Source organism: Rhinolophus hipposideros (genome assembly GCF_964194185.1).
Source record: "Rhinolophus hipposideros genome assembly, chromosome: 4".
Classification (NCBI taxonomy): domain Eukaryota; kingdom Metazoa; phylum Chordata; class Mammalia; order Chiroptera; family Rhinolophidae; genus Rhinolophus; species Rhinolophus hipposideros.
The window spans coordinates 53,812,945-53,840,708 of NC_138050.1; the positions used below are offsets into that span (position 1 = coordinate 53,812,945).

The window sequence follows — 27,764 nt, forward strand, 5'->3', positions numbered from 1 at the left end:
ATGTATAAGTCTTAATTTTTATTTCTTATCTTGTCATTTGAAAATGGTCCAAAATAATTTTTTTAAGATATTAACTTTGAATGTGAGACCTAAAAATGGTCATTTGTTTAGTAGAACTGGAAAATTCCCATTCTGTTATTTTGTATAGAATAGAGGGACACGATGAACAGGAATGATAAAGGTATTTCGGAAGGAGAGAAAAATGTAAATTATTTAAACTAATAAGTGAAGTCACATATATTAGAATTGTTAGAGAATAATGAAGTCTACAAAATGGCTTTCTTGTTCATTTACAAGATGCTCCCCCATTTAAAGCCATTTTTGGACAGGCTCTTAGTTCTTTATACTTTCTTTAGCAGTTGTTTCTACTAGCCAGAAAGAAGGCCACACTTTGTCACAGCCTCTGAGACACTTGGCCACGTCTCACTGCGTGCTTTCTCTTTCCTCTGCAGGGGACCACGGCTTTCCAGGCTCCTCGGGACCCAGGGGAGACCCTGGTTTCAAGGGTGATAAAGGAGATGTCGGTCTCCCTGGCCAGCCTGGGTCCATGGATAAAGTGGACATGGGCAGTATGAAGGGCCAGAAGGGAGACCCAGGAGAGAAAGGTAACCCAGGGGAAGGTCTCAACATGGAGATAGAATGATGTACCTAACCAGTTGTATTTAGTTCTCCACACATAATATGACATTAACCTGTGTTTCTGCAACAGTTTGCCTTATTTTAAGCAGACGTGGGTCATCATTATTGTTTTTATTCTGTGTTATATAGGACAAATTGGACCAACTGGTGATAAAGGATCCCGAGGAGACCCTGGTACCCCAGGAGTACCCGGAAAGGACGGCCAAGCAGGGCATCCTGGGCAGCCAGGTATGGAGTTCAAGTTCACCAACACAGCAGGAGCTCATGCTGAGGAAATGTTACCTGACTCTTTTCATAGGCATGATTAACCTGTTTGGTTCTTCTCTTTATTATCTTAGGACCTAAAGGTGATCCAGGCATAACCGGAACCCCAGGTGCTCCAGGACTTCCCGGCCCTAAAGGATCAGTTGGTGGAATGGGCCTGCCAGGTACTTTGGATTTAGAAAAAGCATCTTCTTTCTAGCACATGCATGTGTGGTACTCGTGGGACAGGTCTGCAGAATGAAATCCACTGCATGGAGGGCGTGATCCAGGCAGATGTATGTGTCTTTTCCACAAACTCCCACATCTTCAATTCTGTATGGTCTCCTGCCCGGGAATGGATGGCATTTCGCTGACACGATGACCATCGCTAAAAAGAAAAATCGCAATTTAATAACATAAAACATTGGCTGCACACCATCCATTTGCTATTATCCAGTTGGCTATTATCTCACCAGGAGATGTTTAGTTTTCATTTTGTTTTATCAGCCCAAGAAGCTCCTGCCTCTAAAGCCTTTTGATATTAGCCCAGAAGAATCCTCTGGGCTCCTCTGCCCCAGTCCTGAACTGGCCTTAATGCTTTGCCATCAGTATTCACTCCAGTGACAGCAACTGGGGAGAAGGCATGTGAGAGTAGGCAGAGAGCTCAGGCCTGTGGATTGGCCTGGGTGTTAGTGCTTCTCAAAACTCACCTGGGGCAGGGAAGGCAAGACAGGAAGCATCCCGGCTGCCATTCACACTTATTTATAAATAGACTCGGCTATCCACATACATTATGAAACAAAGTGTACATTTACTCTCCATGGCCTGTCTCATGACCCCTCTGATACATTGGGGTAATGAGAGTTGATTGTAGAATAAAGAACGTAAAAGTCACTTTTTTTTTCCATTTTCTTTTTTTTATATTAAATTTATTGGGGTGACAGTTGTTAGTAAATTTACATAGATTTCAAGTGTACAATTCTGTATTACTTCATCTATAAATCCCATTGTGTGTTCACCTTTTTACACTGTTGCAAAAGTAAGTATGCTAAGCAGTGAAGGTATTTCTTCTCTCTTTATGAAATGACTGTGTTTAAAAAACAGGAGAAACATTTTCTGGTATGACTCTAATGTGATCTGGGAGATTGGCATTGCCTGGATGAGTTACAGAATGATAAATGATGGGTTACTTGTTCTTGTACCTCATTCTTAGCTGGTTGTCATGGTGCTTTTTTATTATTAATGTTAGTCCCTGCTCATCACACATTTCAGTTTCAAATATTTGTGTTTATAGGAACACCTGGAGAAAAAGGTGTGCCTGGAATCCCCGGCCCACAGGGGGTTCCTGGCTTACCTGGAGACAAAGGAGCAAAAGGGGATAAAGGACAGGCAGGCCTACCTGGCATTGGAATTCCGGGACGGCCTGGGGACAAGGTAACAGCATCCTGCATGGAAACCTCCCTTCCCATCCATCTAAACATAAATCCTTCGTGAGAAAATTTTAAGAAGTATCTCGGCACATTAAATGAATCATAACATAGAACAATTTCCCTCAATTTATTTTAAGTTGCCTCTCCTCCCCACCTTCTACTCTTTACCCCCTTCCAAGGAAGAATCTGGAAACTTGTTGATAGGCTAGGACAGTGAGCTATCACTGGAGAAAAAAGAGAGAAGGAGAGGGTGAAGATGAACATGGGAATTAGAAAGACAATTGGCTTTTTTTGCATTGGGTTTCTAGTTTTTCCTGTTTTCAGATGTGGACTTTGATTCTTTGGTTAGAAAGCTGGAAATGAACTCTGCACTGAATATTCATTGCACCAGAATGTGTACAATTATCCAGAAAGAGCCTAGAGACACATGTCCAGGGACAGAGATAACATTAATGGACCTGATTTTTTCTCACAGGGAGATCAAGGAATAGCAGGTTTTCCAGGAAGTCCTGGAGAGAAGGGAGAAAAAGGAAGCACTGGACTCCCAGGCATGCCCGGGTCTCCTGGCCCCAAAGGATCACCAGGAAGTGTTGGCTATCCAGGTAGGTGAGCTGGAGCCTCCCCCTGCGTTTGAAGCTGAAAGACGACAAAGAAAAACAAAATCATGGGCATTCTGGTATTTTGTTTTTTCTTTAGGAAGCCCTGGGTTGCCTGGAGAAAAAGGTGACAAAGGCCTCCCGGGATTGGATGGCATTCCTGGCACCAAAGGAGAAGCAGGTAGAGACCACTGCTTAGAACACAGACAGGGGCTTGTAGAGAAGAAGCCAAGTGGGTGGCCAAAGAGAAGGGACATCAAACCTTCCAGGGATTTTCCCTCACAGATGGCAAGTTGTGGGCCCAGGATGTCACTCGGTGACCTGTGGATGACCAGAGGCCAGCTGGGCCCACCTCTTCACTTTTAAGATGACCACACTGAGCCTAGGGGGTCCTATTGTGCCTTCCCAAGGTTTGGCTACCAGTTAGGAACTAGAACCAAAATATCCAGACTGGTTTCATAGCTAGTTCTAAATAGTTCTAGAGAGTGTTACGTATTTCTCATGATAGTTTAATGTACTTTCTCTCCACTCTCATCAGCTTTTGGGGATTGGGGAGCGGTGGTGTTGCTAACAGTGTAGATAGTCCCTTTTGAAGGGATGTCAAGAATAACCTGGGGGAAGCCAAGCATGCTTGCAAGTAGCAGCTCCCTGGAAGAATGTTGAGAATGGAGCATTTTTCATGCAGACTAGGGTGTTGCAAGAGGTTCAATGCCTGACTGACATGACCTTTCTCTTTGAGGTCTTCCTGGGAATCCTGGCCCTACAGGCCCAGCTGGCCAGAAAGGGGAGCCCGGCAATGATGGAATTCCAGGGTCGGCAGGAGAGAAGGGTGAACCAGGTATGTCTGCTCCCTTTCCCTTTCAGAATGAGACTCTTTGAAGTAAGCATCTCCCAGAGACTTACAGACCACGCTAAGTGACTGGAGCTGGGTACAAAGTGGCACCTGTGCCATACATTCTTAGCTATTTAAATACCAATGTAAACAAGTAAAGCAGGCTTGGATGAGAAAAGGGGGAAGGGGCTCTTCATTTATTCCACAAATATTTATGGGTGCCCTTGAAATGGCCTGAACTCTCAGTGGTGAGTGAAAGAGACACATACAAAAAGCCCAGAGCACTGCCTTCTTTGCCTGGCACTTCCCTCTTTAGAGAAATGGTCCTGGAAATATTTACTGTCTCCTGAATCTGCTTGTGTCACTTATGGGGGATGCGACTTGGGCAAAAGCTCCAGCTGCAAGTTTGATGATGACAGTCACATATGTGGTAATACTTACATGTAGCAAGACAGTGACACACACACACACACACACACACACACACACAATTTGAAAGAGGTTACACTGGATTGGGGGACGGAAGGAGAAAAATATCACTGGGGAGGAGCATCCAGGGGGATTTATTGCTTTTAGTGTCGGCCTCTTTTAAATTCATTTTTTTATTCTGTATACCTTATGTTTATATTATGTACATTCATTTTTCTATAAAAAGAATAAGAAAATGTCTCCACACCTCCTTGCCCCCATTTAATCTTCCCTCAAGCCCTTTACTCATATCTATGAGCTCCCCAGTGTCTGCTGCCCCAAACGTCTCTGGGTCTCCCAACCTCCCTGAGAATAGCTGTTCGTTGGATCGTCATCTGAGAAAAGCCAATTTGTGAATCTCCAGACACTAAGTAGTAGGAAATGAGTACTTATTTCCTACTCATTTGTACAGATTATTTCTGTGAAATGCCATAATGGTTCTGAGCAGAAAGATACTTAGGACAAAATACTAAATTATATATATCCAGTCAAGGGTATTTTAGGACTACTGTAGGAATATAATTTCATTACCAAGGTGCAGTGAACTAATTTCTGTGTGTTCTGCGAATGGTATAGGGTATTGATTCAAAGAGATGATACTGCTTTGTACCTGTAGACCAACTGTTTTAGGAAAGATAAGCACTGCTTCTCACCCTTATCTTGTAGGTCTACCTGGAAGAGGATTCCCAGGGTTTCCAGGGTCCAAAGGAGAGAAAGGTAACCTTTACCAATCATGTACTTCCTTTTCAACTAACCACTGATGCACATGGTGGGAGCAGAACAGGGCGAACAGTTGCAAGGAAGCAACTGGACATGGATGATAGCTACTTGGTCTGAGACAATCTGATTCGCATATGCTACTGGCCTGAGACAAGCCACCATCCAATGAGCTGTGTTTTAGATTCATTGCCTAGTGACACAGCAGGGGGAGCCTGTGATCATCTCCACCAGGGGCGCTGTGCTCATTTTAGGTGATGACCCTATTTCTTTCCCTTCTTATTTTTTCTTAAGCACCATGACATAATCCTAGAATTGTATTTTATTGGCAAGTTCTGGGTAATATGTTTAGAACTAAACATGCAGGTTTTTTCTCCTAAGAGCTCTTACTTTAAAAAAACTTTAGAATAATTTTGTTACCATTGAAATACATAGTGAATATAGCGACCTCCGGGATGCTTCCTGTGCTGCTTTGTCATCCCCCCTGCTGCTTCCTCCTGCCTCCAGTCTCCATCCCCAACCAAGCATTGGTCTGCCTTTTGGCTTTACAGATTAACTTGCATTTTCTAGAATTTTACATAAATGGAATCCTACCGTATTTTACTCTTTCAGTCTGACTTCTTTCCCACATCAGTAGTTTGAGATTCATCTGTGTTGTTTCTTGTGTCAATAGTTTATTTCCTTTTTGAGTGGTGTTCGATGGTGTGGATATAAGTTTGTTTATTCATTCACCTGTTGGTTGAACGAGCCCTTAAAGCAATGCTATTGCTTGCAGACTTATCTAAATATATATTCAAATGCCTTTGCCATAAACACTTCCTTTAAAAAGTATAAAGAATGATAGCTGGACTCTTATATCCTAAGCTTACTCTTCTTCAGGTCAACCTTGGTAGGAGTCTAGTATGTTATTTAATAAAGAGGAGAGAAAAGGACACCCAGCTCCAGTTCTCCTCCCAGTGCCTTCCAGATGCTCCTCCTTCCTGTTCAGTGCACTGCGGTTTCTCTTCTTCCCTGCCTTTCTCATGATCTCAAACTGTTTTTATTGTTTAGGTTCAAAAGGTGATGTGGGTTTCCCAGGATTAGCTGGGAGCCCAGGAATTCCTGGACCCAAAGGAGAGCAAGGATTCACGGGTCCTCCCGGACCACAAGGACAACCAGGGATGCCTGGAGCTCCGGGCCGCCCCGTGGAGGGGCCCAAAGGAGACCGAGGCCCACAGGGACAACCTGGCCTGCCAGGTGAGGGTGTCTAACCAGGGTCAGAGCTGGGACCGAAACAGGAGGCACAAGCATACACAAGTGTAAAAGAAATTTAAATGCACAAATTCTCAATGGAGTTTTTTATTTAGAAATGTGCAGCATTTATTATAGCTTAAAACTGGGTTTAAGACATTGGGCCCTTGTATTTCAGCCTTCAATGGGTCAGTGCTTTTCTTGTGTCCTTTCTGTCAAAGAATTTAAAATAGATGACTAGTAATGAGGGAGAGGAGAGAGAGGACATTATATTGATAGAAAGAGATTGGAGCATAGATGCCACCGGTGGTGGTGGTTTTAAACCAGACGACACTCGGACATGCCTCTCCATCCTGCCCAGGTTGGATGCAGCACAGCTGCACACAGCTGCCCTTGAACTGCAGCACAGCTGCCCTTGAACACAGTTGCACAGGGCATTTGGACACTGGGATTGTGGTGTTTATATCAACATTTTCTGCCTGTTGAGCAGATTGGATTCTTCCTTCTAGAACCAGCCTTGATTTCTCAGCTTGATACAGTGTTGTTGTATACAGTTGGGGACAGTGGGTGGTGGTGATGACAACCACAGGCCAATGGCACTTGTCTATATAATCACCCTTGAACCTCAATATGTGACTCTATGTCTTTGTTAGGGCCTCCTGGACCAATGGGGCCTCCAGGGCTCCCTGGGCTTGATGGACTGAAAGGTGACAAAGGAAATCCGGGATGGCCGGGGACTCCCGGTGCTCCAGGGCCCAAGGGAGATCCAGGATACCAAGGCATGCCTGTAAGTTGTCCATCTGTAGGTCTTGTTTTTGAAAAAGATCACAAAATAATATGTGTGTGTGTGTATACATATGTGTTACACTCCCAAATTCTCTCTGAATCAGTTCTTCCTCTCTTGCCAATGATCAGCCATCTTTATTGGCATCATATTAGGCAAGTGTTAGACATATTTTACAATCTCGTTTTATAAGAATCATTAACGGAAATGTTATACAACTTGAAATTACAGTTCAATTTGTGAGTTTAAAAAAATCTGCTAACAAACTTGATGCAAAAAGCAAACCTCAGTAACATAGAAATATGTTTCCCATTCCCAGTGCCAATCAGTGGCTGTCTCTCTGTCTCTCTCTCTATAAATATGTATACACATACACACACACACACACACACACACACACACACACACACACTTGACCCTTGAACAACATAGGTTTGAACTATGCAGGTCCATTTATACATGGATATTTTTCAGTGAATATACAGTCGGCCCTTCGTATTCCCAGGTTTTTGCATCCATGGATTCAACCATCTGCAGGTCAAACACAGTATTTTCGATCCGCAGTTGGGAATTTGCAGATGTGGAGGACTGACTGCATGCATTTTTTTTTCTGCCATTTTATATAAGGAACTTGAGTATCCTCAGCTTTTGGTATTACAAGGGGTTCTGGAACCAATCCCCCATGGATAATGAGGGACGACTATAGATGAGTTTTGGGGACTCAAAAGTTGTATGTGGATTTTTGACTGTGCAGGGAGTCAGCACCCCTCCCCCCTGCGTTGTGCAAGGGTCAACTGTATATATTTGTGCATGTTATTTTGGTTATGGCACCTTTTAAAGTAAGGTAAAGCAAAGAAATAAATATATGTAAGAAACAATACAACTTTTTTATATACCGAGAAATGAACAACTATGTTGATGTAGCTAGAAAATGAGATGATATTTTAAAAATACACAAATATTGCTATATTATAAAGAAAAAGAATCCTCCTTCAGTATCGTTTATCTTCTTTCCATATTTAAAATCACTTTTCAGATAAGATATGAAGCTAATCTAAAGAAAAATCACTATACTTAAGTGTTTGGAGGAAAGTGTTCCAGAAAGGTCTTATAGTTTGGTGTTGATACACTGATATGTTGCCATGACAAATGTTTAGGGAGTTCCGTCTCCGTTCGTAGCATTGTGCTTTGGGGTAGGGACAGCAGGATGTCACGCTTGCACCTGTTCTGGGAACTTACCATGTAGATGGAGGAGCAGAGGGGAACTGAATGAAGCAAATTGATTCAGTTGCCTCATTTAGACACACACAGAGGTTTTGTCATTCTTTTTACATCATTCAAGAAACCACAAGACACCATTTGTCCATAAAGATACTTTGTAGAACACTGAGGGGCTGTCCTAGCTTCCCAATGACCAGTTACTTGAAAGATTTACCATTCATCTCCTGAATGATTCCCAGCTGATGTTCTCCTTGTGTGCCTAGGGAATTGGTGGCTCTCCAGGAATTGCAGGTTCTAAGGGTGATATGGGACCTCCAGGAGTTCCAGGATTTCAAGGTAAGACAATAAAGGAGATGCTGCTTAAAGACACATTTACCTATTACCAGAGCTTCCTAACCATTGGCACTTTCATATTGGTAGAATTGGTATAATTACAGTACAAAGTATTGTTCTCTTCGAATTAAAAATGCTATTTCTATGTGGCAGCCCGATTTGTATAATTCTATGAATGGCTGTATAAGGAAGGACCTTATGATTTTCTTATTAAGAATTAGTGGATCATTTGCATCTTTATTATCGGCATATCAATAAGAAGTCATGGATTTGGGCCATTTATTAATTTATTCATGTATTAAGTAAACATTTAGGGGGTGCCGACCAGCTTCAAGGCACTGTGATGTTTACTGCTGGATCAGATACATATGAGTGAAAGGTGAATAGAAGAAATGCTCAGCCTGTAGGTGTCTTGTGGTCTATCTGGGGACATGTGTAAACCAAAAAGAATATCACATGCCCTTCCACTGCTTGTGACCATTTTATGGTTTGTTGCATGTTTAGGAAAATGTGACTTCTGGGTTCTAGAAAGAAGAGTTTCATCAAAAGTTTTGCATAGCTTATCAGAAGTAATGCTTTTTTCTTCCACAAGCATAAATTGAAAACTTTTCACTGTGTGAATGTGTATGTGTATGTAATATGCATGCATGTTTTATGTGTGTGTACATGTACATATGTATATGCACGTACATATATGTGTATACATGTGTGCACACACACATACTTGTGTATCTTTTGGAATTATGTATAAAGACACTGTTCTGCTTTCTTCTAGGTCAGAAAGGTCTCCCTGGCCTTCAGGGAATTAAAGGAGACCAAGGAGACCAAGGTTTCCCTGGAACCAAAGGTGGGAGAATTTGTTATACTGGAGGGTGTCTTATGGATGATTTGGGGAAATAGGAAAGCCATTGAACTCATAGAATTAGGGCGTTTGGTTTTGTATCTGTGAAATGACTTGAAGGTCATTGGAAAACAGTTAACCAAAGTAGCTTGTCAGTATTGCTATATTTGGCTAGGCTAATAGACATTTTTACCAGTGACTTATCTTGAAAGTCAGGTTTGTTAAAACTACAACTGAGGTAAATCCAGTGGAAAGGGTATTACATACTCAAGAGTCACAAACGGGCTCTGAAGGCAGACTGAAAGCAACCACTTAAAGTTGTAATAGGAATAAAATAACTCGTACACAGACAGACTGAATGAATTCTGGTTGGACAATAAAGAGTTCTTCATAGGAAAGGGTGTTGCTTGGCTTCACCAGTGGGCACCAACAGGGTGCAGTGGCTCAAAAAATCCCAGGATAATCCTGGAAGGAAATAGTTTAAGTATACATCCCGTTGTGGTCTGTGCTGGTCAGACCTTATTTCTAGGGCTGTGTTTCATTTTTAAAACCATGTTTCAAGGGACCGAATGAGCGACTGTGATACACTGAGAAGTGGAGTGTTAGGAAAGAAAACAAATGGGGAAATGTGTATGGAAGGAGTGAGAGAATTGGGGATGTATGGCTGCAGAAAGGGAGGCTGAAGCAGACCTCAGAATCTCCTGTGAACTCTATATTGTTGCTGCACGTATTTCAAGACCTGTTGTGCAGAAGAAGGATTCAGTTTATTCATCATTAAAAGTTAGGACCAGTGGTTATTGTACCATGAGGCAGATTTCAGATAAGTGTGAGAAAATAAACTTTCTAATTGCAATGTGGGAGCTATCCAAGTCAGAAGCGAGATGCCTCAGGGAGAATGAGCCTCACCTGCTGGTAGAGTTCAGGTGAGGGCCAGATGGTGGTTGTCAGGGACTGAGCAGATTGTTTGCATTGATGACACCAATGCCTGTTCCAGGCCCAGGGATTCAGGATTTTAGGTCAAATAATAGATACATGTATGCCTTGTCAGGATCTAATCACTTGTGTTTTTAATAATGGTTTTACATCGGAGAAGCATTCCATTTGGGTGGGTTTCATTTTGGACTGTACTCCTGAAGCTATTTCTGCCCCTGTATGTTGACAGTGAAATTGATCAGTGACATTCCTGATTCCCACAGGTCTTCCGGGTCCCCCTGGTCCCCCAGGTCCTTACCATGTCATCAAAGGGGAACCAGGGCTCCCTGGTCCTGAGGGTCCTGCAGGACTGAAAGGGCTTCAGGGACCTCCAGGCCCCAAAGGACAGCAAGGTAAGAACAACTGGGCTGTGCAGGGGAAGTGTGGGGGTCACAAGGGAGTGGGGCAGGATTTTCTCTTCACCCATGTGTCCAAAATCAAAGTCTCTGGGTAATGACTACATCAACACATATTTAAATATGACTTTCTTACCTTCCTTTAATGTATATCAAAACCAAATGAAGTTTTTGAGTGGACTTTAACAAGTTAGAACAAAATACAGGAATAACTAGAGGAACATATGATTTAATATATCTACTCATATGCTCACTTAGAAAAACATGGCTGAAAAGAGTCAGATTATCTTTCCCAGCTCGGAGAGAAGGGATGGCAAGAAGCAGCAATCTAGAATCGTAAGAATTGGTGCTCTGGACAGTTGGCCCAACTGGCAAAGACTTGTACTAATTTCTGTTGTTCCCAGACATGCTAACCTAGAATCTTTCTGCTTAGTTGGGCTCACTTACTATTTAAAGAGATATTGGTAAGGCATGCATGGAAAATAAAAGAGAATGAAAATGTTTCGAGTTTAAAGAGAGTATCCAGGAAAATTTAAGTTTAAGCTACCTAAGCTTAAACTGTATACATGAAAACAGAAAACTTTCCATGTCAGTATGTCTATTGCCTAAAAATTGTTTGAGACACTAAAATATGGCCGAGGGGGAAGCACTTGAGAAAGTGAAAGTATGTCAGATCTCTCCCTACCATCCAAATATCCTGCCTTTTCCAAAACAATTTGGCAAACAATAACAATAATAGCAAGAAACCAGGGAGAATTCTGAATGCGATGATAAAGTGCACAGCTGTTCGAAATGTCAATTTAGCAGTTGCCTTGGTGAAATGTATACAAGACTTTGCAGGAAGCAACTTGTGGTTCTCTGGGAAAACTTTCACCTGCAGTCTAAAACCTTATGCTTGTCTCCCAGAAGGCTAAAGACATTTCAAAGGGGAAGAAAAAAGTACAGTCTGTTGCTCTCCAGGATCAGATCACAAATTCGTTTTCCTTCCTTTAGGTGTGACAGGATCGGTGGGTGTACCTGGACCGCCAGGTATTCCTGGGTTTGATGGTGCCCCTGGCCAGAAAGGAGAGACAGGACCCTTTGGACCTCCTGGTAGGTTTGCTATGGCCTCCCAACCTCATTACCGTCTACCTGTATCTTTGGCTTAAAAGCAGTAAGTCCAGGCATGCAGAAACTTGCAAAATGGAGTTGAAAATGTTACTTGAAAGATTTCCAAAGAGTCTGTTTCTTAGTAGAAGTAGGATCCTATAAAAGAGCTAAAGGGTTGTCATCACTTTTTCTGTGTGGAGAGACAGACGTTGATCAAAGTCCAGTGTTTTCCAGATGTTGAAAGAAGGCCGATAGTGATGCCCTGTGTGGTTTCCTCTGAGGGAAGCGGACTGCAGCTACAGAAATCCTGTCTCAGCAATAGACAAGGGAAAGTAGATGATAATGCCGTTGTTGGCCAAAAGGCCACTCTCTGCCAGGGAGTAAAATTGATCTACTTTCATAGGAATTAGGAGCTCAAATACCCCATCATGACTGAGGTGCTAAAGGTGGAGGGCGTCAAGTAGCTAAACGAAGGGCACAGCCCAGCAGAAGGTCTGTGGACAGTTTCACAGGCAGCATAGTAATTACCCCAGGGGATGAAAGCACCCACTGTATGGGAGCTTCTGTACTGCGCTGTTTCCAGGCACAGGCTTTGTGCTGATATGGAAAGGGAAGCCACCTTAAAAGGAGGTTGTTTTAATAATTCTGTAACAATCCTTTCTTAGAGGTGCCCCGAAATGCTACATGCAAGACATGCATGGAATCACATCATGTATGTCATTTATTCATATATTCCTTTTCACGTATTTCTGTGGACTAAATATTTTGAGCATCTGCTTTGCCTATAAAACATCTTGAGATGGTATGTGAAAAGGAAAAGATGAGACAGCAGGAAGGAGGCCTGTTGTATTTGATTGGGTCTCGCTTGAAGCCTTTTAGGGGAAACTGTTTGTAACTAAGGAAACCAATTTCTCTTCTATCTTCCAGGTCCAAGAGGATTTCCAGGCCCACCAGGCCCTGATGGGTTACCAGGGTCCATGGGTCCCCCAGGCACCCCATCTGTTGATCACGGCTTCCTTGTGACCCGGCACAGTCAAACAATAGATGATCCACAGTGTCCTCCCGGGACCAAAATTCTTTACCATGGGTACTCTTTGCTCTACGTGCAAGGCAATGAACGGGCCCACGGGCAGGACTTGGGTGAGACATTTTCAGATGCCTGAATTCATCCAACATAGGTTTGTCGAATGCCTAGGTGGTGTAGTACTGTATTCAGCTCTGGTCCTGCAGTTCAGGGTGCCATGAAGACCTAGTTATGAAAAGAGAGGTTGGCCCTGTTTTCCTCCATCCTTGCCAAATGAGCTATCAATTTAATAGCTACTATATTCTTAATGGGAAGCCAAGAAAATATAAAGGCTAAGTCTTTGAAAACTTCAAAATTCATAAAACTTTTGGTCTTGTCTTCAAATGATCACATAGGATCAGGATTTCTGGAGTGCACACAACAGTTTACATTGATGTTCTTAAAATAGGGCAGCTTTACTAATGTTGCTCTTTTAAAGAAGGCCCCATGTTATCCTGTCCAATTTTTTTCTGCATGTTTTAAGCTCTGTTCCTTTGTTAGTTTAGTTTGGCAGGAAGCTCTTGTCTGTTGTCATTTTCTTAGTCCCCTCCAGATATCTTCCAACAAATTATGTTTTAATGTGATACATCTTTAAATTTTACTGCGTTTGCAAACAACAAGCAGCTATATAAAGAGCATGTCTGCATTTTCAGCAGAACTATCATTAAAGATGCTGTCCAGTGTGTTCCTATCCATTGGACAAGGAGCCCCTATGTTAAATTTCTTCTAGAATTCAGTTCCAGGAAAAGGTTTCTCTCTGCTGGTAAACTGGTTTGTTTCCTTTAATCGAAATGTCCTGAAACTAATATAATAATAATAATAACGAAATCCTGCATAATTCTTTATAGCTTCCTTTTTGCCTTGATTACCTTAAATTTAATTTCATGCCCATTTACAATCCTACTAGTCTCTTTGGTATATGTACTTCCTTCTTTTTGTTCATAATTTAAAAAAAAAAATCTTTCTACTTCAATGGTTAGATTGAATATATGTCATTCATTATTAGCCAGCTCAAATCCATTTTACATAGAGGTGAATTAGAAAGCCAATATTTCATATTGTCGTGAATCACAAAGCAAATACTTCACTTTGTCATGTCTCCCTGCACCTCCAGGCACAGCTGGAAGCTGCCTGCGCAAGTTTAGTACGATGCCTTTCCTGTTCTGCAATATCAACAATGTCTGCAACTTCGCCTCCCGAAATGACTATTCCTACTGGTTGTCCACACCGGAGCCCATGCCAATGTCTATGGCACCCATTGCGGGGGACAGTATCAGGCCGTTTATTAGCAGGTGAGTCACACATTTGTAGGAGCAGATACATAATTACAGAAGGAAAGCCATTTGTAATCTAGACAGAGGTTTTTGTGTTTTTTTTCATTACCCCCTCCCCCCAAAAACACAACAACACACCATTCAGTCCATTGCCATTCGGTTTATTAATTGTGATATCTGAGTTTTGTAATAGAAATCAGCCATGAAAGTCATTTAGTATAAAAGTCAGTTACCTTCTTTAAAAATGAACAGTGCAGAACCATGGAGCGATAACACCCAGAATGCTTTGGAACAGAATCCCTCTCTCGTGTGACTCACTGTGGTGGTCGTCTTTCCGCCTATGAGCAAAGTAAAGTCCTCAGCAAGCATCAGAACAGTGTTTTCAACTTGTTTTTTTCTTAAATAATGATCTCCCTACAGAGGTTTTAAAGATATTTTTTCCTGAATTGCCCCCAACCCCATGAAATTAAGATAATATATGTTTAATTATTTTTAATTGTAGTAAATTTAGTAGTAAAATACACAGAACATAAAATTTATCATCTTAACCATTTTTAAGCATACAGTTCAGTGGCACTTGATTCAGGAACGCAAACATGGGTGTGAGGTAATCCCCTTGAAGTTGTAATATCACAGGTATACTGTATATCTATGCTTTATGCATAAAAAGATTATACAGATTTATTGTGCACATCAAAATGTAGCCATATTCAGATTTTTCTCATATTCCCCACCTCCAACAACTTTTGCTGTCTTAGGTGATATAGTTTTCACTGAGAATGCGTGCGTTTGAGCAATTTCCTAAATTAAGTGCTTTCCACACTAATTAATATGTGGAGTATATTTTCAGGTTCTGAAGAGTCTGCCTGGCAGGAAATAATGTGAGAAATTGAAATTATTGTGACTGAAAAAGACATGATTGTCCTATCTTTGCCTCTTTCCTTCTAATTAAAAGCTGATTCCTTAGCTATACTCAGAAGAAATAGAAAAATGGCAAATGAATACATTCATTTGGCTAAGGAGCTATTCTATAATTTTACTTTTGCACACTAAGATAATAAAGAATAAAAAGAATAACAAGACAGGACAAATTTGACCCAGGAAAATGAGAATGAGAAAGATTCTAAGCTTTCCTATATTCCCTTTAAAGAAATATAGAAGGTTTTGAATATGAAGAAAGGTGTAGCATATTGGCTAAGAAATGTCCTGCAGTCAGAGGGAGAAGGGAACAGGCGTGCTTGGAGCCAGCTCAGGAGTCCCTCTGAGGGTCCAGCAATGTTGTAGCCATCAGTCAGTTGGTGTTCAGAGAAAGACTGGCAGATAATGGTGTCTGACTCCAGCATGTGGGAAGGCAGGGCCTGGCAGATCACAGTCTTATTAAGAGAACTGTGCCACAGAAAGGCTGGGAGTTGCCTAATTCATAGAAAAGTCATAGGTTATTTATTTATTTATTAGTTTCAGGTGTACAAGACAAGGTAATACTTAGACATTCATCATTTATATCCCTCACACTGTGGGCCCCCCTCCCCCCATCCACTATCCCTCTGACCTCGCACCGAGCCATCACATTAGTCATAGGTTTTTGATGGCCTTACATTAAAATATCTTCAGATAGCTTTCTTTGATTTTTTTCTTTTGAGCTATAAGAAAACTTATTTTATGGGTCTTCAATGGGAAAAATCATGCATTACATTTCCAGAGTGGAATTTTTCAAAACACAGACAATAATTTCCATGTGTCAGAGAGGACCTGTCGACTGTTCTGTTTTCAGACTTTTCTTTCTCAGAACGATGTGTGAGAAGGAAAACTAACCACTTTTGTGTTTTTGTTTAGCTTTCCGTGGACAACAGGTAGAAAATGATTTTTCATTTTTGTTTGCTATTTACCTTCTTGATACAATTGACATCTGACCTTGATTTGGTGGAGGACACAGGGGTTCTGGCATGCATTTGGAATATTCCAAAAACAGGTCCTTCGAAACCTTGTGTCTAAGATTTGCTTTTCTCTGTGGATCCATTACTTTCAGTAAGATACCCCAGGTTCTATAAGCGTTACTTGTTTAAAAGTCCCAGTAGTACATATTTCAGGCTTTTTAAAACTTTCTGTTAACTGACTCATAGAAACTCAGCATGAAGAGACCTTACAAGTGACATCCTTTAAGCCTGCTACTCCTTTATCCATAATATCTTGCATTCCCTTTTGTAATAATGCTGCCCGTTTCTAGTGGTCTCTGCGCAAGCAGGTTTCCATGGTTATTTAACTTAGTTAGGTTTCCATTGACTTCTCAGGACTTACAAGTGTTTTCTGAGGGCTTCCCTTTGGGAAGGTCCTAAAGCTTAATTTTAGAAATAGTGAATAATACAAAAATCCTTCATTTTAAGAAGAAAAGATATCAACTTTTGTTCTTTTATCCTGAGAGTGAGAGTAGGGCAAAATTTTCTAAGCACTTTCTGGCTTTCTAACGACAAGAGTTGTCATAAAACTACTGATTATTTAAAGGTTATAGCAGAAAGACCACTGGCTTGAGAGCAAGAACTGAGTTCTAGTTCTGGCTTTGACACAACTAACAGTGTCCTTGGTTTCTTCATAAATTATATGAGGAATTAGGCTGTATGAATTTTAAGGGAGCGTACAGCTCATTAACTCTGTGATTCTGTTTCCTAATCACCCATCTAACTGGGTGAGGACCACTGTCTCTATAGCCACTTGAATCCCCCCAGCCCAGAGAGAGCCTCTCCTCCATGCTATATTTCTGGTTTCTGTGTCTGGCAGACAGATGGTGGCAGATGTGTAAGGCCAATTTCAGTAACTGTAGTTTAACTGAGCCTTTTAATTCATCTGCATTTGTGTGAATAAAATAGAAAATTACACTCACCACACACGCACCGTCCATGGAAAATCGAATGACTAATTTAGGACCTCTTCCCACTCCTCATTCATTTTCATGCAAATGTTCCAGCATAACTAGGTGTAATTATTAACACCATTTATAGCCATTTATCAGCATTGTGAACACTCTGTTCATTTTGTGACCTGAATATAATTATTTTCCTGCTGGTGTTTAATTTTTTCACAAAACATTCTCTTACCATCAAAGGGTTCCCTTAGTTGAGCCAGTCTGAGTCAGAACATTGTGGGTTGTTTTAATTTATTCTTGGGTGCAGTCCCAGTAGCTGAGTGTGAGGCAGCCTGGCTTGGGAAGTGTCTATCCTGGGAGGTTTCTTTGGGACTTCCTCCAGATGCAGTGTCCTGCTGACAGCCTCGGCCCAGAGCAGGGTCTCTCCCTTGGTCTGTTGGCTCCAGGTCTAGAACAAGTCTCCTGAAGGAGGCGTATGTGGACATGCAGCCTCAAGTGCATAATTTGTCTTAGTTACTCTAAGTCACTAAATGTATTTCTTATATCTTAGATGAGTCCTGGCTTAAAATAAATTGCTGCATCCTGGAAAGGGTAGCCCTTGGATATCACTAAGCCTTAATTGTGTTTGCTGAAATACATGGTCCCTGTTGAGAAATTGGAAAAAGTGAAATGCACAAAAGAGAAAACAAAAGTCAGCTGTAGGCTCAGCCCCTCCGAGAGATGGCCAGTGTTAGAACTTGGCCTTCCTATTTTCTTCCTCTGACAAAGCCGATGGTTAAATCACAAGTATTGGATCTATTTTTGAATTTAATCATTTAATGCTCAGATGGGCTTATCAAACCAATGAGAAGGCTCTAAGCCTCGGAGTCTAACCAGTAGGCACGTTATCCATTTGATAAACATGTAATTGAATCAGAAAGATTGAGTGAAGGGATTGACTGCAAATAGTGGGAAAAGGAATGAACAAGTAAAGGCTTTGTCCTGGGCATCCCTGCCGCTGTGCTGAGTGTCTTTGCTTTTGTACCTTCCAGGTGTGCAGTGTGTGAGGCACCTGCCATGGTGATGGCCGTGCACAGCCAGACCATTCAGATCCCGCCGTGTCCCAATGGGTGGTCCTCGCTCTGGATTGGCTATTCCTTTGTGATGGTAAGCATTTTGGGAAACTCCATATTTCTCTGGAACGGCCACTCACTAACAAACACCTCCACCTCCTCTTTCTGAATGCTACCTCCCTCTCAGTTCTGTGGACCATGCTGCTGAGGCTGGTCTTCCCTCAAAGCCCCAATAGCTGCCTGTTCTGCGAGGACAGCAGTAGTTCTAGTGCCCGGCTAGAGTCCTCCTTTTGTCTCTGGAGACGTTACTCTGGGACTAGGTAGCTGGGACAACATGATGACATTTCCTAGAGTCAGGCAGAAGAGGAGATGAGTGTGCATGTGGGAAGTGCATATTTAGTAAAACACACGCAACCCTAAAAGCAGAAGCTTGAGTCATTAAGAGAGCAGCAACATACTGGCTAACGGTGTGCTGCCTCTTCCGGGCTGTCCAGGAGCATGAGTGTCCAAACCCTTCATGTGGGGTGAGACTGCTCTCCTATCATCCAGCTTTCCCAGATGCCAGACCCCCTGGATGTTCCCATCCCCCCCAAAAACCCAATTAAAACAGGTACCTGTTTGAGGTCTCATTATAGTTTCTTATTTTATTGCCTCAGTTTAAAGTATTGATTAATTATAGGAAAGCTCTGAACTTGTAAGATCAGATTATACTGGAATAACTCCCATTAAATGACACTACACAAATACCTTCTGCGTCACCCTTTAAGCCATTAGATCAAAATGCAATTTAACAGTTACATTTGTAGTTATTCATTTCACTATGTCTCTTGTTTAAGTTTTCTTTTTAAAGAAATGGATGATTTTTCTTTATCTTGTAAAAGGATATAAAGCATCTAATATAGCAAATATAGAATTTTGATTATCTTACGTAATTTTGTTTAGAAATTCTGATTTCACATCAGTTGGTTCCAGCATTATTTGCACATTTTGGCGATTGTGTCAGGTCCCAAATTGGAACAGGTTTCAGTGTTCCAAAATAAGACATAGTCAGGACAGCATTTCTGTAAATTCTAATGAAGCTGGATTGGTCATCTCCTATTTTGGGAGGAGCAGTTGGCTGATTTCTGACACTGTGTGGAGTACTGCCGTGCCCAGTGTGTGGAGGAGGAACCAGCTTGCAGGCTATGGGTGGCGTGGGCACGGGTATCTTCCATGGTGACTGCATGAGGCAAAGAGAGCTAGCTTTTCAGAATGGAAAGCTCCTCCCTGGGTACAGTGACGCTCTCTCCTTCTCTGTGGGTGGGAATTGTTGACACACAGTCATGTTTATTCCACAGCACACCAGTGCTGGTGCTGAAGGTTCTGGCCAAGCCCTCGCATCCCCCGGGTCCTGTCTGGAAGAGTTTAGAAGTGCGCCGTTCATCGAATGCCACGGTCGCGGGACTTGTAATTACTATGCAAACGCTTACAGCTTTTGGCTTGCCACTATAGAGAGGAGCGAGATGTTCAAGTAAGTTGGAATGACCCTCTTTCCTAGGACCCCTCCCCACTTCTGTGGCTTTTATTTTCAGTTATCTGTGATCCATATATCTTCTGGCACAAAGTCTCAAAGATGGTCATAAAGCAATAGTTAGAATGCTTTTTCCACACGTAGTAATGAATATTTTATTCTGTTCTACATGGACAGATAACCGAGACAGATAAGCTAGACAGAGCAGAGATGACAGGCTTAATTATTTTATGACTGAAAAACTGTGAAAGAAAAAAGGTCATTTTTCATTTTTCTAGGCAAATGCACTAAAATGCTATTAAAGCAATTAAAATCTTCAAACAGAGCATTAAAAAATATTGTATATTTAATACTCAGTGAGGGAAGTGAGCAGCATTCGTTTTCATCACGTTTATAATGCTAAATTGAATGTGTTGTGTGAGGTCTGAGTGACTTAACAAGATTTTGTTTTTTAGACCCACGCAAATAAAAATTAATTTTGGTACAAATGCAGCTGAAATTAAAAAGAAAGACCTCTCTTTCCTTTCTTTTCTGTTACCAAAATTTCACCTTTAAAACGACGGACTCCAGTGGCTGCCAACTTTGTGGAAGTTCATTTGGAGCCCAGTCTGTAATGGATAGGAGCATATTAACATAGTAAGGGTCCTCGAGCCTTACTTAGTACCAGCTACAGCCCTGCAGGAGCAGAGGAAGGAGGCCAACGGAGCCTGAACAATTATAAACAAGAAACAATTGTTATTCCCCAAAAAATGCTTTTCACCCCTGGAGAGATGCCTCCCTGTCTTTCCCTTTCTGGAGGGAATTTTGTAGGACTTTGCTGTGACTCCATCTCTTTGTAGCTGAGATCATAAAAGGTGAAACAACACACTTGCCACTGGTAATTCTTTAAGCATCAAAAAATTACCAGGTGCCTAATTGGTAGCTTACCCAAGACTTTTTAGGCAACCGGGAACTTGACATCACCACTACAGATAGAATTGAACCACTAGCTACTGAAATGAAAGCTTACTGCGTGTATCAGCTCCTAGAGCTTCGCGTTATAGGGTAAATAGGGAAAAACGGTTGTATTTTTAAACCAGCATCTGCGTGCAATGCCTTCTTGACAAAGTTAGGTGATATCCCATTAACTTAAGTGGTTCATTTGGGAGCACTAGGATCTTCACCAAAAGTTGCTAAAACAAGCAGCCTCAATTTTGGGGCGCAGTACTCTTGTTATAGGACTACTTTCATTTTAATAGCATTTGATTAGTGTCAGTTCTAGTTCAGACTTCACCTTTCCAACAGTCAAAATAAGGTAGAATTTCTAGGATCAAAGAAGCAGTTGGGGCACTAAATATCTTCCCTTTTCTTTGGCCTTCAATCGGATCATCTGCATATTAAATCCTTTAAAGGTTATGAAAGGATTTCGAGGTCTAGTTAATTATTCCCAGTTAGTTGTTCATTATATCATTCCACAAATACTTAATGAGCACTTAACTATGTGTGAAGTGTCACAGAGAAGAGTAGTATCTTTCTCTTCCCCTGGAGGAGTTTATAATCAAGTTGAGAAGACAGAAAGTTAAACTCTAGTTCAAGGAGGCAGGCTGGTGCAGTGGGGGGCGGTTGAGATTTGGAGCCCAATAGCTGTGTGCTCCTGGGCACATCAGTAATCTCAGGGCCTGGAGATGGGGAATGAAGATGGTAGCTTGCATCGCCCCATGCATTATGAAAGCCATGTGATGCCCCCAGCATGGTACCTGCTCTGAGTCAGGCTGAATAATGGTGGCCATTTGCCATGGGGCTAGGGCCCATCGCTGTCTGATCACCTGGAGATCTCCAAGCAGGAGGGAGGGCTGAGGAACTCACCAGCATTTCTGATAAGTGGTGAAGTGACGGCTGGTTGCTTTCTGTGCTGCATTTTAGGAAACCCACGCCGTCTACCTTGAAGGCTGGGGAGCTGCGCACGCACGTCAGTCGTTGTCAAGTCTGCATGAGAAGAACATAATGAAGCCCGGCCCTCAGCTAACGTTACAACATGGTGCTACTCCCCCTTCTTCCCCTTCCTCTTTTTTTTTAACAGCAACGAACCCTAGAAATATATCCTGTGTACCTCACTGTCCAGTATGAGAAACGTAAAGTGCCTTATACGAATCTGCGTAACTAACACACCCTGCTTCATTGGCCTCTACTTGCTGAAGGAGAAGCAAAGACATCGATAAGCTGTCAATAGTGACATACCAAATGGCACTTTTGATGAAATAAAAATATAAGTCTGTTCTACAATCCAGTGCACTGATGTGTAAAGGGAGAACTTCATCAGAAAACCAAAGGGTGCTAGGAGGTGTGCGGGGCCTTCCATATTATTTGAACACCCGTCTTCATTCTTGTATGATAATAGATTCATTTTTCGCCCCCAAATGAAATGTTTGTTGATGTCACTGTCTAGCTGTTTCAAAATTCAGGTCCCTTGGTCTGTACAAATAACAGTCATGTAAAAATGGTGTTTCAAACCTATAGATGTAATTACTGGCTCAGCAGTCGTATCTTCCAACCCCCAAATATAAATTTAGGTCTTTCTGCTATGTGTGGTACTATGCAACTGCTTTTGCAGAAATCACAAATATCCTGTGGAATAAAGATGGTCCAAAAGGAGGCACAAATTAAATATATATATATATTAGTAATTTATATAGATGTCAGCAATTAGGCAGGTCAAGTTTTAGTCTCAGTTCCACTGTTAAAATAAAGCTTACATAGTTTCTTCCTTTAAAAGTCTGTGTTGTCCTTTAACATAGATTTTTAAACACTAGGGTATTGAATGTGAAACATCAGTTTTCATCGTTCACCTCCAAACCCAAAATTGTGTGGTGCCAAAACCAAACCCAGGTTCATGAATATGGTGTCTATTACAGTGAAACATGTATTTTGAGCTTATTGTTTTTATTCTGTATTGAATATCTTCAGGGTTTTAAACACTAATCACAAACTGAATGACTTGACTTCAAAAGCAACAATCTTAAAAGGCCTTCATTTTATTAGTATTCCTCATTCTGCAGCCTGGTGTGAAAAACAGCTCTGTTGAATCAAAATATCACTATTTTTACATGTAAGCACATTCAGGTGGCTTCCTTGGTTTTTCATGAGCTGCGTTCAGACTTCAGCAGGGGAACGGATGGATTGCAGGAGAGCAGAATTGGACCACTATGCCTGAAATGACATATCACTAAAAGTCTCCAAAACGTTTTTAAGACTACTAAGGCCTTTTATGTAATTTCTTTAAATGTGTATTTCTTAAAAATTCAAATTTGTAATAAAACTATTTGTATAAAAATTAAGCTTTTATTAATTTGTTGCTAGTATTGCCACAGAAAACATTAAAAGTTACTGCACAAGCCACTAATAAATTTGGAAGCTTTGCATACCTTAGATCATATTTAGTTTGCAGTTCTTCCGAACAAGGGTCGTAGACTGGGCGTAATTTATAGGAAGTACTACAAAAAACAAAGATTGGTCTTCTCCTTCCATCTTTCCTCCCTCTCTCTCTACTTCCCTCCCTTCCATTTATCCATCTAGGCAGCCAGTACCCATCCATCCATCTCTTCATTCATTCTATATATACCTAGGGTTTACTTTTCAAGCACTTTTCAAGGACTGGTTACTTGCAAGACAAGCAGAAATGAATATCACATACCCAGCCAGTAAAAGCAGATCCATTAGGCATTAGAACTGGGATAATAGTTATGCAATGGATAGGTGTGGGGTAGAGGGGTGGATTCCAAGTCTTACTTAAAGTCAGAAAGAAATAAGATGGCAGATTTCTTTTTCCCTGATGATTTAAGCTTCAGTTTAAACTTGATCAAAATATGATCCTCAGAGAAGGAGTGTGTTACTGCATACTTAAAAAAAAAGAAAGAGCTCTAAATGTTATAATGTTCTTGGTTATCATACCCGATAGAACTGTAGTCAGGATGAAACAGGATGAGCTACAAGCATGGCAACACAATGCTTGATCAGGAGACAGCAGTCAAGGTCTAGTTTCAGTCACTTCCCTCCCATCTTTGATAAAACTGATGAAAGAGGGATATTTGCTTTCCTGAATACGTAGTATTGGATAGGAGAGCAGAAAACTAAAATCATTAGGCTTCAAGTCTGCTGAAGTTACTGAGAAATATTGAACACCTCCATACTGTAGCTATTTTAGAGCATTTTGTTTCTATGTGTAAAATTGATTTATCATAAATTATTATTTATTCTATACAGTTTGGTATATATAGGAAAGTACAAAGAAGATAACATGACAACTTGAAACTCAACATTCAAATCCTGTGCATTTTATATATGTTATTCTGAAAACAGTTTTTAATGTTTCGTTTTTTAAATTATCCTATAGTAAAATTGACTTATTTTGATGTACAGTTCTATGAACTGTAATATGTGTATAGGTTCATGTGACCATAATAAAAATCAGCACACAGAAGGGTTATATCGCTCCAAAAAACTCCCGCTAGCTGTTGCTATGTAATAATACACATACCCATCCCAACCCTTGCAACCAACCACTGAAGTTTTCTCCATCACTATAGATTTGACTTTTCAAGAATGGAATAATAGGGTGTGTAACGTTTTGAGACGATCTTCTTTCACTCAGCATAATGCATTTGACATTTATCCAAGTTATTGTGTGTATCAATAGTGTATTCCTTTTTATTGCTGAGTGGGATTACATTTTATAGATGTACCACACTTCATTTATCTATTCACCTGTTGAAAGACACATGGGTTGTTTCTAGTTGGGGTGATTATAGAGAATAAACATTCATGTTCAAGGTTTTGTGTGAAAATATGGGTTTTTTTTCCTTTAGGATAAATACTTTGTATTGGGATTGCTGGCTCATATGGTGAAGTATATGTTTAACGCTAAAAGAAACTGCCAAACTATTTCCCAGAGTGGCTGTACCATTTACTTCAATTTCCACCAGCAGTGTATGAAAACTCCACATGCTCCACAAACTAACCAGTGTTTGGGATTGTCAGTATTTTTTTTTAAGGTAGTCGTTCTATTAGTTATGCAGGGTCATTACCATGGGTTTCATTTGCATTTCCCTAATGGTTAATGATGTTGAACATGCATTTTTTTGGCCATCGGTATACCTCTTTTTTTGAAGTATCTATTACGTCTTTGCTCATTTAAAAAATTATTTCTTTTCACTCTGTTGAGTTTTGAAAGTTCTTTGGATATTCTGATTACAAGTCATTTATTCGATCTATGATTTGCAAATGTATCCTCTTAACAGTATCTTTCAGAGAGCTAACGTTTTTAATTTTGATGATGTCCAATTTATCAACATTTTTCCATGGGGCATGCTTTTTTCTCAGATTTAAGAACTCTTTGATTAACCCTAGGTAATTTAGATTTTCTCCTGTTTCAAAATTTTTATCATTTTACATACTATATTAGATCTGTGATCCATTAATTTTTTTTTAACTGATGAAATTCACATAGCTTAAAATTCACCATTTTAAACTGAACAATTCATTGTCATTTAGCATATTCACAATATTGTGCAATCCCCATCTCTATCCTGTTCTAAAACATTTTCATTACACCCAAATCCAATGCCCATTCAGCAGTGACTCCCTCCACTCCTAGCCCCCAGCCCCTGCAACCACCAATCTGCTTTTGACTCTTGATTTACCTATTCTGGAGTTCATACAATGGGATCATTCAATATGTGACTTTTGTGTCTAGTTTCTATTATTTAGCATAATTTTTTCAAGGTTCATCTACGTTGTAGCATACATCATTACTTCATTAATTTTTATGGTTGAATAAATTCCATTGTATGTATATGCCACAATTTTGTATCCATTCATCCACTGATGGACATTTGGCTATTCTCAATAGTGTTGCTATGAACAGGTTTGCTCATGTATTTGAGTCCTTGTTTTCAGTTCTCTGGAGGATATGCCTAGGCATGGAGTTGCTGAATCCTATGGTTACTCTATGTTTAACTTTTTGAGGAACTGCCATTTCTTTCCCCACAGAGGCTTGAAGCATTTTTCATTCCCATTAATAATACGTGACAGTTCCAATTTCTCCACATCCTTACCAACACTTACTATTTTCCGCTTTTTGATAACCACTCTACTGGTTGTGAAGTGGTCTCTCATTGGGGTTTTGATTTGTATTTCCCTAATTACTAATGATGTTGAGCATCTTTTCATGGGCTTATTGACCATTTGTAGATCTTCTTTGAATAAATGTCTATTCAAGTCTTTTGCCTTTTTAAAAAGTGGGTTGTTTGTCTTTTCGCTGCTCAGTTGTAAGTATTCTTTATATATTCAGATCCTAGACCCTAATCAGATACCTGGTTTGGAAATATATTTTTCCATTCTGTGGATTGTCTTTTTCCTTTTTTAACGGTGTCCTTTGATGCACAAATTTTTAAAAATTTGATAAGTACACTTTATTTTTGTTGTTGTTCATGCTTTTGACATCATATCAAAGAATTCATTGCCAAATCCAAGGTAATGAACTTTGGTAATTAACCACTATGATTTTCTCCAAGAGTTTTATGACTTTAGCTCTATTTAGGTCATTGATTCACTGTGAGTTAATTTTTATATGTGGCATGACACGGGGCCAACTTCATTCTTTTGCATGTAGATATCCAGTTGTTGCAGTTCCATTTATTAAAGAGACTGTCTTTTCCCCATTGGATGATCTTGAGACTCTTGTCAAAAATTAGTTGGTTACATATATATGGCTATCATTTCATTGAAATGATTTTGGATCTTTGTCAAAATTAATTGACCGCACTTGTCCTGATCTGTTTTTGGACTCTGTTTCATTGATCGATGTGATTGCACTATTTTCTCTTGATTGATTTAGCTATAAATTATTAAAATCAGTTAGTGTGGTTTCCCCCTGTTTTGTGCTTCCTTTCCAAAATTGTTTTAGCTATTCTAGTTTCTTTGTTTTTCTATGTAAATTTGAAATTCAGTTACAAAGCATCCTGGGATTTTGGTTGGAAATGCATTAAATTCATTGATCAATTTGGGAAGAATTGTCATCTTCACTAAATCTTATATTCTGTAAATGTTGTATATCTTTCCACTTTTTTAGATCTTCTTTAATTTTTTGTTGTTATTTTATGCTTTTCAGTATACAGATTGTGTTTGTGTTTGGTTAGATTTATATCTTAGTGTTTAATTTTTCAGAGCCATTGTAACAGGCATTTAAAATTTTTTAAAAATTTCTATTTATACATACCTAATCTACAGAAGTATGATTTTTTTTTTTTTTTTTGTGTGTGTGTGTGTGTGTTAACCTTGGCTCCTGTGACTTTCCTAAATTCGCTGTTATAGCTCCAGGAAGACATTTTGTAGCTTTGTTAAGATTTTCTATATAAACAATCATGTTGTTTGTGAATAGGACTTATTCAGCTGCCCTACCCTTTTTTATTTTTGTTGCCTTTTTGCACTGGCTAGACTTCCAGTAAATGTTGTATAGGAGTGGTAAGCAAAGACATTCTTCCCTTGTTTTTAATCCTAAGCATTTAGTCTTTCACCATTAAGTATGATGTTAACTAGGTTTTTATGTAGATAGATTTATACTTCAGAATTTTTATCATGAGTGCATGTTGAATTTTATCTTTCAAAGAACCAGGTTTTGGTTTCTTTGATTTTTGTTGTTGTTTTGTTTTCTATTATTTTTCTGCTTTCAGATTCATTGATTTTTTTTTTTTTTTACTCATACCCTTATTATTTTATTTCATGTTCTTATTTTGGGTTTATTTTTGCCTTTTTTTTAGTTTCTGAAGGTGGAAGCTTAGGTGATTAATTTGAGACTTTTAATCTTTTTAAATTTTTTTTATTTTAAAACAATATTCATTGATACCTCAATAGAAGACAATGATGTAACTTTTTTTACATTCAATATTATTTTATATTAATTTCAGGTGTACAGCATAGTGGTTAGACATTTATATAATTTAAGAAGTGAGCCCTCTGATGAGTCTAGTCTAGTACTCACCTGGCACTATACATACGGTACTTCTTACCATGTTATTGACTGTATTCCCTATGCTTTACTTTGCATCCCCATCACTATTTTGTAACTACCAATTTGCACTTCTTAATGCCTTCACCTTTTTCACTTTGACCCCCACACCCCTCCTATCTATTAACCCAATAAATCCAGGACCCATCTGGTACCATACATAGTTATTACAATGTTATTGACTATATTACTTCTGCTATACCCTACATCCCCATG

At 40.0% G+C, this 27,764-nt stretch overlaps 1 protein-coding gene across 2 annotated transcripts in view; it reads left to right on the forward strand.

The window, feature by feature from the left end:
• Positions 1–24,310, forward strand: part of COL4A1 (collagen type IV alpha 1 chain) — a 150,945-nt gene extending 126,635 nt beyond the window's left edge. The window contains exons 34-53 of one of the 2 annotated variants that reach the window (XR_013993232.1): positions 453–605; positions 769–867; positions 978–1,067; positions 2,177–2,316; positions 2,788–2,914; positions 3,009–3,089; positions 3,648–3,746; positions 4,875–4,925; positions 5,976–6,161; positions 6,809–6,942; positions 8,424–8,496; positions 9,269–9,340; positions 10,531–10,659; positions 11,656–11,754; positions 12,679–12,891; positions 13,929–14,106; positions 15,922–15,938; positions 17,977–18,091; positions 19,335–19,507; positions 21,410–22,911. Coding sequence is in view for 1 of the 2 variants with exons in the window: in XM_081046768.1 (XP_080902894.1) it covers positions 453–605; positions 769–867; positions 978–1,067; positions 2,177–2,316; positions 2,788–2,914; positions 3,009–3,089; positions 3,648–3,746; positions 4,875–4,925; positions 5,976–6,161; positions 6,809–6,942; positions 8,424–8,496; positions 9,269–9,340; positions 10,531–10,659; positions 11,656–11,754; positions 12,679–12,891; positions 13,929–14,106; positions 17,977–18,091; positions 19,335–19,507; positions 21,410–21,491 (2,294 nt within the window). In the remaining variant the exon portion in view is untranslated. Of the gene's footprint in view, positions 1–452; positions 606–768; positions 868–977; positions 1,068–2,176; positions 2,317–2,787; positions 2,915–3,008; positions 3,090–3,647; positions 3,747–4,874; positions 4,926–5,975; positions 6,162–6,808; positions 6,943–8,423; positions 8,497–9,268; positions 9,341–10,530; positions 10,660–11,655; positions 11,755–12,678; positions 12,892–13,928; positions 14,107–15,921; positions 15,939–17,976; positions 18,092–19,334; positions 19,508–21,409 lie in introns of both variants that reach the window. The other variant, XM_081046768.1, reaches the window with a different exon arrangement.
• The last annotated feature ends 3,454 nt before the right edge of the window (positions 24,311–27,764 follow it).